At 48.9% G+C, this 15,619-nt stretch overlaps 2 protein-coding genes and 1 pseudogene across 5 annotated transcripts; 2 read left to right on the forward strand and 1 right to left on the reverse strand.

Annotated features, from left to right (window-relative positions):
* Positions 1–669: 669 nt before the first annotated feature.
* DAZAP2 (DAZ associated protein 2) lies at positions 670–4,494 on the forward strand. The gene is made up of 4 exons (XM_014523726.2): positions 670–789; positions 1,456–1,577; positions 2,137–2,379; positions 3,039–4,494. The coding sequence occupies exons 2-4, from the start codon at positions 1,524–1,526 to the stop codon at positions 3,165–3,167; spliced, it is 426 nt and encodes a 141-aa protein (XP_014379212.1). The 5' UTR covers positions 670–789; positions 1,456–1,523; the 3' UTR covers positions 3,168–4,494.
* Positions 4,495–6,095: 1,601 nt separating this feature from the next.
* Positions 6,096–15,505, reverse strand: SMAGP (small cell adhesion glycoprotein). Of its 4 annotated transcripts, XM_006031719.2 has the most exons (5): positions 15,391–15,505; positions 14,354–14,484; positions 8,611–8,708; positions 7,340–7,417; positions 6,097–6,599 (listed from the first exon to the last, which is right to left on the reverse strand). In XM_006031719.2, the coding sequence occupies exons 3-5, from the start codon at positions 8,642–8,644 to the stop codon at positions 6,424–6,426; spliced, it is 288 nt and encodes a 95-aa protein (XP_006031781.1). In that variant the 5' UTR covers positions 8,645–8,708; positions 14,354–14,484; positions 15,391–15,505; the 3' UTR covers positions 6,097–6,423. The 4 variants fall into 4 exon arrangements, with proteins under 4 accessions (XP_014379215.1, XP_006031781.1, XP_006031780.1 ...); XM_014523729.2 differs by lacking the exons at positions 14,354–14,484; positions 15,391–15,505 and adding an exon at positions 12,914–13,014 and having other exon boundaries at positions 6,096–6,599; XM_006031718.2 differs by lacking the exon at positions 14,354–14,484 and having other exon boundaries at positions 15,391–15,497.
* Positions 13,516–13,700, forward strand: LOC112551612 (annotated as a pseudogene).
* Positions 15,506–15,619: the final 114 nt, after the last annotated feature.

Below are 15,619 nucleotides of genomic sequence, written 5' to 3' on the forward strand. Positions count from 1 at the left end.
GGGGGCAGGCGGGGGTGGGGGCCAGCCGGAGCCTCCTGCCAGGCCCCGTCACGGGTGCGCTTGGCCTCGCCCACGGCCCCAGAGGGGTGTGTACACACTCACTACAGCCTGCGCAGAATATGCGCACACATGCGCGTGCACACACGTAACCACACGCTCATTAACACCGATATAGAATTCCCACATGCACACATGCTCATTAAAACCCGTACAGCATTCACAAACACGCTCGCACACGTACACCCGCGTGCGTGCTCAGGTGTCGGTGTTGCTCTGCGGCACCGCGGAGGTTAAACGTGTCCATGCAGAACCTGCCGTGGGTGCGGGGGCTCACACGAGAAACCCCCTAGGGTCCCTCTTCCCGCCCCTCCCCTTCACCCTGCCCTGGACTGGGAATAGATTAAAATGCTGCTTTTGGGCATTTACGATCCACGAGTGGCCTTTAAACAAAATCAAAGGCCGGACAGGAGCTGACAGTGGCTCGCTGGAGTCCGGCCTCTCTGTGGCTACCTGCTCGCGTGCAGCTGAGTAGGTAAACACGCTGCTCTTAAACACCTGATAGCAACGGGGTTAAGGGAGAAAAAAAAAAAGATTAGAAAATAGAGCACAGTGTCCACTGCACTCGGAACTGGGCAGCGGTGACTTTAAAACTTAACGGCAGTATTAATTATTACCTCCCGTCAGCCTTTGCTTGCAGATTTACTCATGCCTACAACTGCTCTTGTCCATACGCGAAGGTGCACGTCACAATAGTGGTCTGTCAGCTCTCATTCCGTAACAGTTAAAAGGGTAAGAGGTTGGTAGGTGCCTTGTTTTTGCTGGGGTGTATCGGTGTTTTTCCAGCTTCAGGCCTCCTCTTTTTTTTTTCCTGAAGAAACCCAGTCTCGCCTTTTGGGAGCTCAGCTTTTCCGTGACTCGAGGCAGATGGGGTTAGTTTCGCATCATATAATGTTAGCATCGTGAACAGATGCTCCGGGGGGGTTGCATATATGATGCAATGCATCCGTAGCTGCAAACGGATCCATACGTAGCATAGTTGATGCCCTGCTATCTGTGCTACTTGTAGGAGAGTGAGTCAGCTTGAAGTCCAAGCAGTGAAGTGCCAGCTTAAAAAAATGTGGTTTGTTGGTAAACTTTCCACAGGAAGTTGCTTAACTTTTTTTTTTTTTTTTTAACCTGCTTCCTTGTGAAGGACTATAACCACTAGCTACCTCTTGCTTTCAGTTCTGACTGAAGTAGCTGTATTGGTCGAGAGTGATGAACGGGCTCTGTGGCTGGGAATCGCATGGGGGTATCTGTTGGTGCATGCCTAACACCTCCAGGGTTAATGATCTCTAGCAATCCTGCTTGAAAAAACTGCAGAAGAAGGGGCTTTCCATGAACTCATCCACCCTCTGTCCGATGTCTATAAGGGTAAAACTTAACGCCGGCTGTATTCTTCTTTCTCTCTCTCAGGTCAATACCCAACACAGCCTTCCTACCCAGTCCAGCCCCCTGGTAATCCTCCAGTGTATCCACAGACCATGCCTCTTCCTCAGCCACCACCGTACACTGATGCGCCTCCTGCTTACTCAGAGGTATAAGGCATGGCCCTTTTCTTGCTCTTGCACCTTTTCTCCCCTCCAGCCTCCCATTTTGAGCTATTAACAAGTGACAACTCATTGCCTGTATTTCTGGCAGCTTGGAACACCTTTCATCTCATAGGACAAGAGCAGCAAGCGGTCTCAACTGATGATTGCTAAATGATTGCTCATTGACAAAGCCAATGAGACCTCTGTCCCAAAGTGCATGTGTACGTGCTCACTTGGTGACCAAACCAGGGTGCTATTCGGGCATTTCCTCTTGCAGATCCTGAATTGGCCCACTCTCTTAAATGGCAGAAACTTCCTTCACAGCTTCCCACAAAGTGGCTGCTATGGTGCAAAAGCAAAGTAGAGGGTCTGACTAGAGGGTGTTGTGCCTCAACCTCCCGTAAAGTGAACAAACTTCTCGTTAGAAGTGATGGAGCTATCTGTGCAGCTGATTGGGCTGCTAAGCCTTTATCACATTATCAGCACTTTGAGGAAGGATCTGAGGAAATGGCTTTGGAGCAAGGAATATCTCTTCCAATGCACTTGTGTTCTTTTTTCCCTTCAGCTCTACCGGCCAAGCTTTGTGCCTCCAGGGCCTGCCACCGTGCCCACTATGTCTGCTGCCTATCCTGGTACTTCTCTGTTCCTGCCTGTGGCACAATCTGTGGCTGTGGGACCCATAGGCTCCTCCGTTCCAATGGCATACTACCCTGTGGGCCCTGTCTATCCCCCAGGCTCAGCGGTTCTTGTCGAGGGTGGCTTTGATGCTGGAGCACGGTTTGGAGCTGGTGCCACTACTAATATCCCTGTAAGTATGAGCATACCACAGAAACCCCATGTGTCACTTTTGGAGCTACTCAGTAAAGCTGGCAGTCGGGGGCAAGACGACAGTCCTTAAGTCTTCAACACCAGGCATTTTCTCATAAGCATTTAAGCACAATTTCACAAGCAGGTTCATGGAAATTTCGAGAGAGAGTAGGCAGACACTTGATTGGGGTGGCTTAGCTGGGGATGATCCTGAGCAGGGGGCTGGACTAGATGATCTCATGAGGTACCTTCCAGCCCTGCTTTCCTATGATCTTATAATTGGCTGCAAACTGAGTGCTGGTGTTTGGCTCTCTGTGCTATAAGATGCATCTTGTACTCTGGCTGTTGTCCATTATGCTTGGAGATGGATGAGAAGCCAAGTCTGCATTAAGTCCTTCCTCTTCCACTGCCTTTACCAGTCCCTTGCCTTTCTTGTTCCCAGTTCAGACGGTGTGCGTAAGGTGCTTTCCATCACTTCTGGTTGCTTGTGGTCACAGTTAAGTAGTCACTGAAGGCTGTCCTCTCTGCTGTGCTCGTGCAAAGGGGAGCATCTTCACTGTGCTCCAAGATGTCTTCTGTGCTAGGCTGAACGACCACTGCAGCCTCTGCCTCAGAGATCCTCTTAACTCTTTTTTTTTCCCTCTCTCTCTTGTCTTGCAGCCCCCACCTCCTGGCTGCCCTCCCAATGCAGCCCAGCTGGCAGTCATGCAGGGTGCCAATGTGTTGGTGACGCAACGGAAGGGGAACTTCTTTCTGGGGGGCTCGGATGGTGGCTACACTATCTGGTGAACAATCAAGTCAAACAAAAAGGGGGCGCGAGGGGGGTGGGGGGAGGGGGCTTCATTTGTGTAAGGAAAGACATCACATACTGTCAGCACTTCTCACCATGTAACTGCTTTAGTCATATTAACCTGAAGTTGCAGTTTAGACACATACTGGATGGGGCATCCTCTTGATGCCCATCCCTTCAGGCACTTTGAGTCCTTTCGAACCATGTCATGGTAGCAGTGCCTCTATTCACCCGGGGTTAAATCATGAAATGAACGTGAGCTAAGGAGCCCCACAGAGCTTCTTTTTAATTCCACTGGAGTAAATACTGTAGCACTGTCTCTTTTTTTTTTTTTTTTTGGCTTTATTAATCAGCTAGGTATGAATTTGGCTGTGGGGGCGGGAAAGGGTTAGGAAAGAAACCTGGCTTCCACATCTAATCCGTGCAGACCTGTCTCAACTCTATGGCCTGGCAGTAGGGTTGAGAGATGCGTGTTGTGTTTCCTCTTCTATAGAATCTGTGGATAGAAAGCCAGTCACATTAATTTTTCCCTGGAGGGCCCATAGTCAGACATATAGGGCTTTTTTCCTTCCTGACTTCCTAGGAGAAGGGATCCCTTGAAGCACTCTGTGCTCACATTTGCTCTTCATTTCTCTCCAGGAAGGTATACAGCTAGAGTGTACCACGGGGTGTTCTTTTATACACTCCAAGGAATCTTGGACTTCTTTGCACATTTAAGAATCTAATCAAAGCCATGCTTTGGTGCCAGAAACACAATGCAACTCATGTTTAAACATTTCATTAAATGCTATCTAGACTTTTAAAAACTACAAGCTTAGCAACATTTTTGTTTTCTGTTTTAGAGCAGCCTGGTGTCTTGACAGCAAAATTCCTTAAGGGGATTTAGTCAGAACAGAGAGACAGGTGGTTTCCATCTGCACTGAGGTGTGTTGCAGTTGTCAGTCAGCACACAAATTTCCTTGCTCGTTTGGGTTGTTTTAGGAATGCATACTTAAAAAAAAAAATGGCTTGGGTACAGTGAAGTCTTATTAGGGTTAAGAAATATTTCAGGGATCCTCTATCTTTTGGGTTTTTGTTTTATGAAGAAAAAAAAATCAGATTTGAATATATTTTATCTTGAGGTTTCAGTTTAATCTAAGTCTGTGTATTGTGTATATGTTGTGTTTAACCATTTAACTGACTGTTATGGAAGTTCAGCATTAAGTCTTTCTCTCTGTACACACTGTGGTGCACTTAACTTGTGGATTTTTTTATACTAAAAAAAAAAAGTAGAATAAAGACTATTTTGAAAATTTGAATAAAGTGCCAAAGTTGCATTAGACCTCACAAAATACTAGGGTATTGCACAGCTTTCTTCAAGGCCTGCTTCCTCTTGCTTGCCTTCTTGCAAATCGCCTCTAGGTAGATCTTGTACAAGGGAAAACTAAACTTGAAGTGGGAGTGAAAGACTGGGGTTAGGGGGAGAGAGAACAGGACTTGCTGAGCTCTTCACCAAGCTTCGTACCCAAACGTGGTGAAAAAAATGAACAGAGAAAAGGATGGACTGACTTGTGGCTGTCCCAAATTGTGTTCTGGGTAAGTGAAGTAGGGTCAAGTTAAAATACAAAGTGCAATGCATTTGCGGAGTTCTGCTCCGTTTGCTGGAAACGGTTGTGCTACTGCAGAAGATTTCACTGTAACCTCAGGGCAAACCCAAGTGTTTTAGACTGGTTCAGCCAATTCACTCCAATTTGGTTACTTTTATTATAGTGCTGCCTAAGGGCCAACAAAGAATGCAGCTGCATTGTTTTAAAGTCTCAGGCGCCAGGGGGTATGCCTGTGCTGGAGTGATTGCAGCGTGATTAGGTCTACCCAGGCTGACTTTCATCTAGGTAGCCTGGGTAACAGCGGCAGCAAGGGGTGTGTGTGTGTGTGTGTGTGTGTGTGTGGTAGTCTTCAAGGGACTGCTAGGCCATGCTGAAATTGGTGCTACTGTGTCTGCCATTGCCTGACCTAGCATGAATATACCTTTCTTCGTGCATATGCATACATGGCTGTGTAGATATACCCACCACAAGACACCTGCGAGGTGGAAAAGGCATTTTAACAGGAGCAGACTGAACAGTAATGATAGCAGCCAGCTGCGTTCCACCATTTCTTCTGCAAAAAGAGTGCCTTATCCTGGAGTTAGCTTCGTCCATTTTAGAAAAGAATTGACACAAGGAATTAATTGAGAACAAACATTATGGAAGAGCTGCCCTTATTAACAAGTCCCGGGCAGGGTGTTGCCCCAGAAGTCTGAGGTGCTCTGCCCAAGCACGAGGGTCTGGTCCACTTGCTATCTAGTTGAAGGTGAAATAATGGTTTAGAGCTGGCTTTACTGACGTGGGCATCTCAACTCCACACTAACTTATACCTACCACTAGGTATTTATACCGCCAGGTGGCAGCAGTGCTCACTTCTCACCAGCCCCTTGGGCAAATGCTTTGGAAGTAACAAGAGGAGGGTTTGCTTTCAGAGCTTTGTGTGTCAAGGACAATGGGCTTTGTGCGGCAGGGTCTGATTGATAAGCAGGGCAGAGGCTCCCTTTGCTCAGCCTTCCCTCAATGCTGCTAAGGAAGAGACTGGTAACAGAGATTGCAGCCACTTAGGGAGATTTTTTTTTTTTAGCCCTTGGAGTTAACTCTCTTGTTTAGGAATGTAAATGCCATTGGGTTTTTGTCTCATTTGAGGGAAGTGGCACAGTCCCAGGAGAAGGGCAGTGAAGGGAGTTCTGGGTTCTGCCCCCAACTCTGCTACTGCCTCACAACATTGTCTTGTCCTTTAAGCTTAAGTGTGGTAGGAGCAGAAATGATCTCACCCCATTGCCCCCATAATCTGTGGATGCTACTTTAAGCATATCAGTTTGACCCTTAATCCATTCCCCCATCCCTTGGAGCAACTGAGCAGAGAAACACAAACAAGCTGTACAGATATCTGGCCAATCAACTGTATTGCAAGTCATGGAGAAGGAAGTGCCAACCACCAGCTATTCCTGCCACTGGCAAGCCTCCTCCCCATCCTGCTCACCTCTCTCATTACAGGGGTGATATACTGGCTTTCCATTAGAGTCTGTGCAGTAGAACTATGATCAAGGCTAGTAGTCACCCATTACACCTTTCTTTCCTTGATCAAGTTAATAAATTAAGGAGGAGAAAAAGTCTTTCGAATTCAGAGTCTGGGAGGGCCTGGGCTCATTGGCATCAAAGCTGAGAACAGCTTAGAAGCTGAAGGGAATCAAATGAAATACTCTTCCTTTTCTCCTTTGGGAGGCACGTTCTCCATCTGTACTGATACATCAGGCTCTGTGTTTGATTGTTCATAGGTGAGGTAAGTGCCTTTATTCTTGTATAGGTACACGATGATCACCACCAGGACGGTCAGGAGGGTGATGAAAACCACAGCGATGACACCTTCCGGAGGAGAAGGGAAAAATTAGATGAAAGAAAGGTTGCAGAGTTAATTCTTAGGTCCTTCTTACTGTAGTTACCCATGGCAGCTAAATTGAAATGAGCTGGGCTATCACCACACTTTCATGTTATCCTTCAGATTCCCCTTAAAGAGGACTTGTGAGATATTAAAACTCCTCTCTCCGGAAGAGCTTAGTTGCTATCAGCTGGATAATAGGGACCTTGTTCCCATCTCTTAAGTTATCATCGTCAAATCCTTATTGATATGAACTGTAACACTCCCAGCATACATATCTGAAAGCAAGCTCTGAAGGCCTGTGTTAGGAACTGCTCAATTCAGGGGTTGCAATCAAACCTGTTGCTGTAGCAGAAATATTAGTTTTTCCCCCTGGGATCAAGCTGGATTCTGCTGCACTGAATGTATAAAGGATTAAGGCAGGGGTGGGCAAAATGTGGCCCGCCAGGCCATTCTATCTGGCCCGTGGGGCCCCTAAAAAATTTAGAAAGTTAATATTTATCTGCCTCTGGCTGCCTGTCATGCTGCTCTCGATGGTTTGCCAAAACTCAATAAGCGGCCCTCCACCCGAAATAATGCCCGCCCCTGGATTAAGGTCAGGAGTGTTTTACCCAGAAAGCACAGACTGGTGTCTAGCAGGCCAGTGTGGCTCAGAGACCAGAGTGATGGCCCATGCACTGCTTGGGATCAAGGAAACCTTAAGCGTACAGTGGTAATAACACATTACTTGCAATGACGGCCACATTGACTTCCTCTTGGAGAGCTGGTGTATACATCTTCTTCATAAATGGGGTGGTTAGGTCCTCTTTATTGTGCCAGGTATTGAATGAAGGACAGAGAGGGGGAGGCAAGAAAGGAGAAGAATGAATGAGGCTGTAATTGATCTTCAAGGTACTTAAAATGGACCCAGTCTTTGGAGGGGCTCAATTATATTAGTGTATACTGGTCTCCCACTAGGACCTGCTTACAACAAACCATTCTCAAAAGAGTGATGGCTGGAAACCAGGAAGCAACAGGCAGTTCAGGCCACCTTCTGGGGATGTCAGTGGTACAAAACGTCTATTAGGATCTCCAAATTTTCCTCCATTCAAGACCGTGGCGCTTGGTATTCCAGGTGGGATAAGTTTAGCATTCAACATTATGAAACTGGGCTGTGTCCTGCATGGCACTGTATGGACAGCAGCAGCATCCAGGAAAACAGCAATGAGCAGCTCCATTCTGAAGTCTTTTGTAGGCAGTAGGGGGGATGTTGCAGTGTAGACACCCCCCCCTCCTGCTGCAGCCACTGCTGTCTGCAGCTGATCTGGGCCCAGGAGGAGCTCTAGAGCTGCTCCGGTGGTGGCTGCGGTTGTGTGGGATGCCAACAGCAGTGGAGCTGCCAGGGTCCTCCTTCCAGTGTCTGCTCCCTGCCCACCTTTCCCCTGCTGGTGTCCCTTGCTGGCTGGGAGCAGGCGCTGGAAGGAAGAACCTGCACACCACCACCACTGTCTGAATGACATAGGCACGAAGGGAACCCCAGAGCTGCAAGGAGCAGCTGCATGGGCAGCTGGGTTTGGCCAGGACAGCGATGGTGGCACTCAGGTTCCTCCTTCCAGCACCTGTTCCTGGTCAGCTGGGGACAATCAGAAGAGTAGGGTGGGCAGGAAGTGCTCTCTACCTGAAATCAGTTCTCCTGGCTAAGTTTGGTTTGAGGAATGGGTGAATCGGGTGTCTTTTCACATGGGGGGAACTGCAAGAGGTATTTCACAAGGCCGGGGGAGAAACCCAGAAACAACATGGATATAAGCTGCATGCAGCTGTTCATTTATATTAATGAGTTTGTTTGCATTCACACATCTCTCTACCATCAGGCTGATATTAACTCCTGTCTCCCCTGTTAGGGTGTTGGATTTCGTATCGTACAAGACGCTTTTCTTTTGAGAGCTACAACACCAAGCCATGAATTATTGATTCCTGACTCGGCATATGCAATCTGTCAAGGTTTTGTACATTTCATACCTGTATTTAATGGAAGTGTTGGATCAACTTCCATGACATCTGCTTGAGCTGTGCCACTATGCTCTGTCTTCAAATTGAAGTGTTAGTATCTTCAAGCACTACAGGACGGAAGCGGGGTGCGGGGGAGAGAAAAAAGCAGAAAAATAATATTAAATGAGAGAATTAACTTATTGTTTATTCACGTTAAGCTACTGATTCCAGTGAGCTAGGTGTGGCAGGAACACAGGACTCGCCCTGCCGGAAAATAAAGCAAAAACTCAAATCTAATTTAGTGCAGACCTCACCTGAAATAGATAAGAAAGGCCAAACCAAGAACATGCTAAGGCAAGCGGAGATTAGGGAAGCATGTGCTATTGTGCATCTTTAAGCCAGTCCTGCCCTGCCTGGAGGACAACATCCTGATACTTAAGTAGTGAAATAGGGAAACCATGTGCATTTTTTCCAGTTGGTTCTTAGATTTGATTGAAAGATCCCATAAAGAAATGTATTCCTTCAAAAAGCCTTCCATGTAGCAACCAGTAAATTCCTGGTAAATGCTCCACAAGAAAATGCTTTTCTTTATGTCACCAAAGCAGACACATCAAGGCTACAATGTCCAGCCCTTAGATTTGGGCCATGCAGGGTCTGATTTGATGGTTAACAATTTCCCAGCTATGGAAATGCTCAGATGGGCATCCAAAACAGGAGGGAATTTGGAAAGTGTTGGCCAGCACGATTTGTCCCAGGTCACATAGGTTAGTATTCCTGGGCCCAGACTCAAGTGACTAGACTTGAATATTCTCGATTTCCATTTGCCTTTTGACCAGACCTAGGCAGGGATTTCAACTATTTCCCCTCATTTTTTTGGAAAATGCAGGTGTGTCCAAACTGGAATATGTCAGTTCCATCAAAACTTCATGAAGGTTTTTATAGTTGGAGGAGTTTGATCCACCCTTCCTGAATAGCCAATATGCCAGCCACTTTCCCCCTTGCACAGATTATCTAGGTTCAACTTCTAAACCAGGGACAGCAGGGATTGAACAAGGTTTCTTGTATGTCCCAGGCGTGACGTAACCTTTGGGCTATAGGCAGCTCGTCCTAGCTCGGGAAGTGTTAGTCTTGCTCTGCTTTGCTTTTGTTTTCTGGTGGCATAGTCTCCGTGTTGTCCAGCTGTGGAACCAGGAAACATTTCTGAAGATCTCAACAAGTTTTATGGGACAGGAAAACCAGTTCCTGCCCAGCTGTACCTTTCACAGCAACATCCCAACAATGGGCTATTAATAGTCCACACCCAGAGAAGGATGCACATATGTGTGTGTGTGTGTGTGTGTGCAGTGGGAACATGGGAACTCAGGTGGGAATATGTGGCCTCTGATAACACGATCACATCTTTTGTCATGATATCGTGGTAAACGGGCTCCTTTTTAATAATTGTCCTGGGGACACTCAGTGAACACTTTTCATTTATTTCTAAAACTTCTTTTGCTCAGCTGACAATCCAGGAATGAAACAAGCCCTGACGTGCAAGGTGACTGGGTGAGTAGGCTCGCCTGCCTTATCACATCCTGCTGTGCTGTTTTGCCTTGTGCAGTCCAGGTGCCTGCCTCGTCTCCAAGACCAAAGTGCTGCAGTCTTGTCCTTCTGCAAAGACCCCTCCCAAACATTTTGTCAAATAGCCATGCAATATGTTCCCATCTCCATAGTTTCAACGGCAGCTGCAGTGCAATTCAGGCAGGACCTTGTGTATTTTACTAGGCAGGGCTTTGCTGAAGGCACACAGACTTTGGAACAAGGTGCACCATGCAAAAGCGGTTGCAATAACACAGCAACAGTTCCTTTCCCTTCCTCACCAGCGACCCAGAGTCTGTTCTGTCCAGAAACAGCCCACTGGGGAGCAGGCTTCACCAGAGCGGCTCAACGCCAGCCCATCTAGGTCAGCGTAGCTGATCCTCTTAACAGCATTGTTCTTTGCATTTAAAAACACCTTGTTACATTAAGTGAGTTGTCTCAAAGCAACAAAGCAAGGCTCAACCATTGCATTATCTATTGAAATGGAAAATACTTTGGATCCAAATTCATTTTTGCTATTTACGCTCTAAGTTTGTGCTTCGCTCACTGAGACGATACAGCCTGGCCTTTCCCAGCCTGCTAGCATGTTGTGCCTACCTGCCATTCCTTCATTTCCTATTTGTTGGCACCACATCCCAAAGCAGTGATTCTCAACTAGGGTGCCGGGGTACCCTGGAGTGCCATGAAATCCTTTTAGGGGTGCTGCAGAGCACCGAGCCATATCAGTACAGAGAGGTGTGCAAACATCTATGCATGATTCATGAGATAAACCCAGAGATTTCAAATGGGACTCTATGGGGTCAAATACATCCTACCCTGCTGGGGTCTTTCTGAGCTCTTTGCAACAGAAAAATTACTCTAGTAATTTTTCCGTAGTCAAAAAATGGGTAAAAGCCCATCAGCTGGCATGTTCCGAGGGGGCCCAAGTCCAACAGCACAGGGTGGGAGGGCCTTGAGTCTCAAAAGGTTGAGGGCCACTGACCTAATGCAGTGGGGACTAACCTTGTTGGCAGGAATGGCCGTTAGCAGACATACCACAAATTAGTCCCTCACCCTCTCCCAGTGCCATTCTGATCCCCTTCCCCTGCCCAATCTGCTGCTCTGCTTTCTGCTCCCTGCCCCATCTGAGCTGTCCTGTCCCATGTGCCACGTGCTGCACAAAGTTGCCTTTGCCACTCGTGACACGCGGGCTGCTGGTTGGCCACCCCTGCCCTAATGCTATTAAGCTAGAGCTATTAAGTGCCACCACGGTACAAATTGGCCTGTGCATCCATGAAACAACACCTCACGCTGGAGTCCCAGCTGAGCAGGGGGAAGCAGCTTGTGCATGAGTTATTTCTCTCAGACCTGCAGAGGCAGGGAGGGATAGAGCTCTCCCACCCCCTTCTCCTTCCCAAAATGCAGCAGTCAGCAGGTCCCAGCAGACGTGAAATGGGAAGTAACCCCTGCTGAAACACAGGGAGGGCAGGTCCCTTCCCTGTGCCGCCAAAGCAAAACAGGGCACTCTGACTCTGAGTCACAGATCAGCCTAGCTTCCTGCAGCCACTCCCTAGGGTCCAATAGCAGCGGGCTTGATCTGGACAATGCAAATAAATGGATCAGCTTCACTTAGTTGTGGCAGTTTTACTGTACTCACCAGATCTCAGCTTTTATTGCTGTGCCCAGCAGCATGGGCTGACGCTGCAATCCCTGCAAAGGAGTTCCCTAAATCGCACCCAGAACCCCTGTCTGTTGAATACAATATGTGGACCTTGCAACAGCGATCCCTTTTGCAAATGCTAGTGCCTGAATTGTGGCTCTGACACTGGGCGAAGCTGCTGTAACGATGCTTGAATCCAGTTAGAGACCTTCTCCTAGTCTGACAGTCATAAGGTGTCAGCCGGGGACGTTCAGACAGACAGCAAGTGACCAAGAAAGTCAGAGGGGGCTTTCCCAAGCTAATTGCTGCTTTAAAGCCAGGAGCATTTGCCTGCAGTCAGCTCAGCTGCACACAGGTCCTGAGGCATAGCGTCTCCAAGGTGTCAGCTTCTAAATGGATGAAAGCTCACATTGAGAGTGAAAATTGGGTATTTCCACAGCCATCAGACAACCAGCAAACCAGTCAGACTGGTAAAGGCTAGCCCAGCCCAGGGTATCCTGCACTGGAGAAGTTATATCACATCATTTCTACATAACCATAGCACAGCACTGGGACCTGTCCAGCTGAGCACCAAAGCATGAGCACAAAACACAATATACAACTACAACCGCCACTCGCCCAAGGAACAGAGTGACCCAGGAGTCACTGCGACCTGCCAAACTCTGGTGTTGCAGCAAGAGGCTGCAAAGAAGGAATAAACCTCAAACAGCAGCAATCAAGACGAAGGTCCCAGTGCCTACAAAGGCAGAGGGAAGCCAGGGAGACAGACCTTTTCCAAGCGCTGCCAAGTTCACCCTTCCTCGCTGTACCTGGGTATCAAAGTGTGATGCCCTTAAGGCCTGGGAATAAAGAGTGATTGGATGTAATAAACTCAGCGAGGGGCTGAATACAGTCTCTGCAAAGAGTTTATGCTCCCAGCTTGCTGGCTACAGGATCAGCTGCCCGGGAAGGTGGAGGGGTGGGGGAGGTATCAGAGACATATAAAGGATTCAGCTACAAAGCTGAACAGCTGAGAGGTGTTTAGCCTGCCAGGGGGTTGGAAACCAATGGGTCTCTGCACAGCTCTGGTCCCTCATGGGGCGACTGAGTGTCTCCGACCCGTGTGGGGCTACTCACGTACACGTGGGTTGGAAGGTCAGGCCCTGGCAGGACAAGCTGCTGGCTGCTCTGGTCATCCAGCTGCTGAAGCTTGCAAGTCTAGTGCTGTTCCTCTGGCCTCAGCGCTGATTGGGTGCATTTCCACGGTGACTCACTTCCCTGACACACTGCTGAGTGTTTTCTTCTCTGTGTGTGTGCTTTTAAAGTGACACGGTGTGGCAGGGAAAGCCTCCAGTCTCGCTCCCTGGAGCTGCCCAGCTCCCCTGGTCCAGGCCGATCCTCGGGCAATGAGGTACAATGACACCCAGGCAGGTTGTGCTTATCAAGGCTTTAGGGATGGGTGCTTTTGGGGTTGCACGCAGCAAGGGGTGAGGCAGACTGAACCCCTTCAGCACCCTGTCTCTTAGCGGCATGGCCAGCCGAGACTGAGAGGGATCCTTTCTGTGGATAGGAGTGCGAGGAGTGTTTCATCTCCCAGCCCACCTTACCATCGACCTTTGCCGAGAGCGTTATATTAAGGAAAGTGATTGCTTATTTGTACTGCAATAGTAGCTAGGAACCCCAGCAAGGGACCTCTAGTACTTACCTAGCAGGGGAGGTGGATTCCAGTCTAGGTGGTTTTACTGACCTGGCAGGGGAGATCCCCTTCTTCTTGGCCTTGAATGACTTGGTGTGGTTGAGGGTGGAGACCTGTCCCTTGCACTGCGGGCAGGCTGACCCCTGCCAGAGTCTGTCATGCCTCCAATGGGAGGATTTCAGCTACACAATTTATGGTGATGGGGGATTGCTCTCAGGCTTTCTCTATAGCTTGCTCCTTTGGCCTTTTGGCTTGGGGCAAGGGTGATTAGGGGGCATCTGAACTCCAAGGCCTCCGGGCTTGGGACTTGCACGTAGGATGCCTGCCATGGATTTGGGATTATCTGAAGCCCAAGGATGAGGAATTTGAGAGGGAGAAGACTTACTGGTGGTAGCACCACACTGACTTGAATGACTGAGCTCTGCTCAGTCAATGGAATTCGGACCTGATTTGGCAGATTTGGCCTGAGACATGACATTTCAAAAAAATCCAGTGCAACAATCGCCTTTCCTAAACCATCACAGAGAGAGTCTGCCTATAAGCTTCCAAGGCAGGAGATACTGCAGCTTCTTGGAGCAGGGCCCCATCCATATCTGGGTTCATGAAAGCAGTTTTCCTTAAGCGCTCCCAGAGATAACTGTTTTTCTGGCGTGGTTTAGCACCTGCCGAGGTGCTGGGGCTTAAAGCCCACTTTATGGAAATGGGAGGTACCTCTCCAGCTTGCTCTTGTGGCCATATGGCTGAGAGCAGGTGAAACTTGGGGGCATCTGAGCCCCAAGCCTCTGGGTTTGGGCCTGCTCATAGGATACCCACCAAAAGACTTTGGAAACATCTGAACCCCTAGTGGGGTTAGGGTTAGGGTTAGCACGATTCTCCCTCACCTCTTCTTTCCCAATTCTGCAGACCCAGTCTTTCTCTTCCCGGGGATGCCTGGATCACAATTCCCCGGTGCTTGCTAGAGGCTTTTCTGGACCCTGCCCCATTCCAATTAGGGGCAGGCCCGGGCTACGAGCTGCAACACAAAAACATTCTTTAAACCCCGCCCAAAAAACCTGTTTTGGAGAGCCCACCGGCCAACCAATGCAGCCCAGGGTCATAAGGACTGGAGTCTGCTCTGCACCCCTCCAGCTAACCTACAGCAGAATGATGCTGTGACCCTCAAACCCAGGCTGGATTCAAACCCTTGAGCTAACATCGAGAAGCTTGTTTTCATCACTTTCCTAATCCCTTCCTTCTCCTGGCCCCGGGCAACTGGTTCTGCCACCGAAGTTTTCTTCATGAAGCTGGCTGCATCCTGGCACGATTCTCCCTCACCTCTTCTCTCCCCATTCTGCAGACCAAGTCTTTCACTTCCTGGGGATGTCTGGATTACAATTCCCCGGTGCTTGCTAGAGGCTTTTCTGGACCCTGCCCCATCCCAATCCAGAGGCAGGCTCCGGGTACGAGCTGCCTGGGCGGCTGTTCCACAAAGAAGCCTTCAAACCAAGTGGGAGAGGACGGGTGAGCTGTGTTTTGCCTTCCCCCTCATCCCACTGCTGCCATCACATTGTACAAGTTCAAATGCAAGGAAGGGCTGAGGCTTGTGTATGGTTCGCAGAAGCCAGCACCAGGCAGAATTAGGAGCCTGCTTTTCAGCGGTGTTCAGCAGCTTGTGCTGGGGTACAAGCAGTAAATGAGCAGTTTGACGCTAGGTGGGTAATCAAATTCCACCCCCAGCGACCCCCAGCCGCCTGCGGTCAGTCTTTTCCTAGCCGCCCATGTCACTCTCCGGCGTGGGGCTGGGCTTGAAGCAGACCGACATGCCAGAAGGTCCCCACTGAGGCTGTGAGGCTACATGTGTTGTAAAGCAGACTGAAGTCAGAGCCGCATTGAGAAGGAGCTGTGACAAGACCCCCCCACCCCTTCCCCTTGTCCTTACCTGCTACCACCGACAGAGCAAAACGCACCACACAACACAAAGCAGCATGCAGGGTTCTCGCCCCTCTCCCAGAGCCGCTGAGTTGATGGTGTCTGACTCTAGGCGTTCCCTTCCCTCCTCACCTTTCCAGTTTTGCTGCCTTAATGATAAAGGCACAGTCATCGGAAAGCCCTTTCCTGGTTAACTCTTTGTGGGCAGGTAAGAGATGAGGCAGAATCCACAAGCCTCT

Source organism: Alligator sinensis, unplaced genomic scaffold (genome assembly GCF_000455745.1).
Source record: "Alligator sinensis unplaced genomic scaffold, ASM45574v1 scaffold551_1, whole genome shotgun sequence".
Classification (NCBI taxonomy): domain Eukaryota; kingdom Metazoa; phylum Chordata; order Crocodylia; family Alligatoridae; genus Alligator; species Alligator sinensis.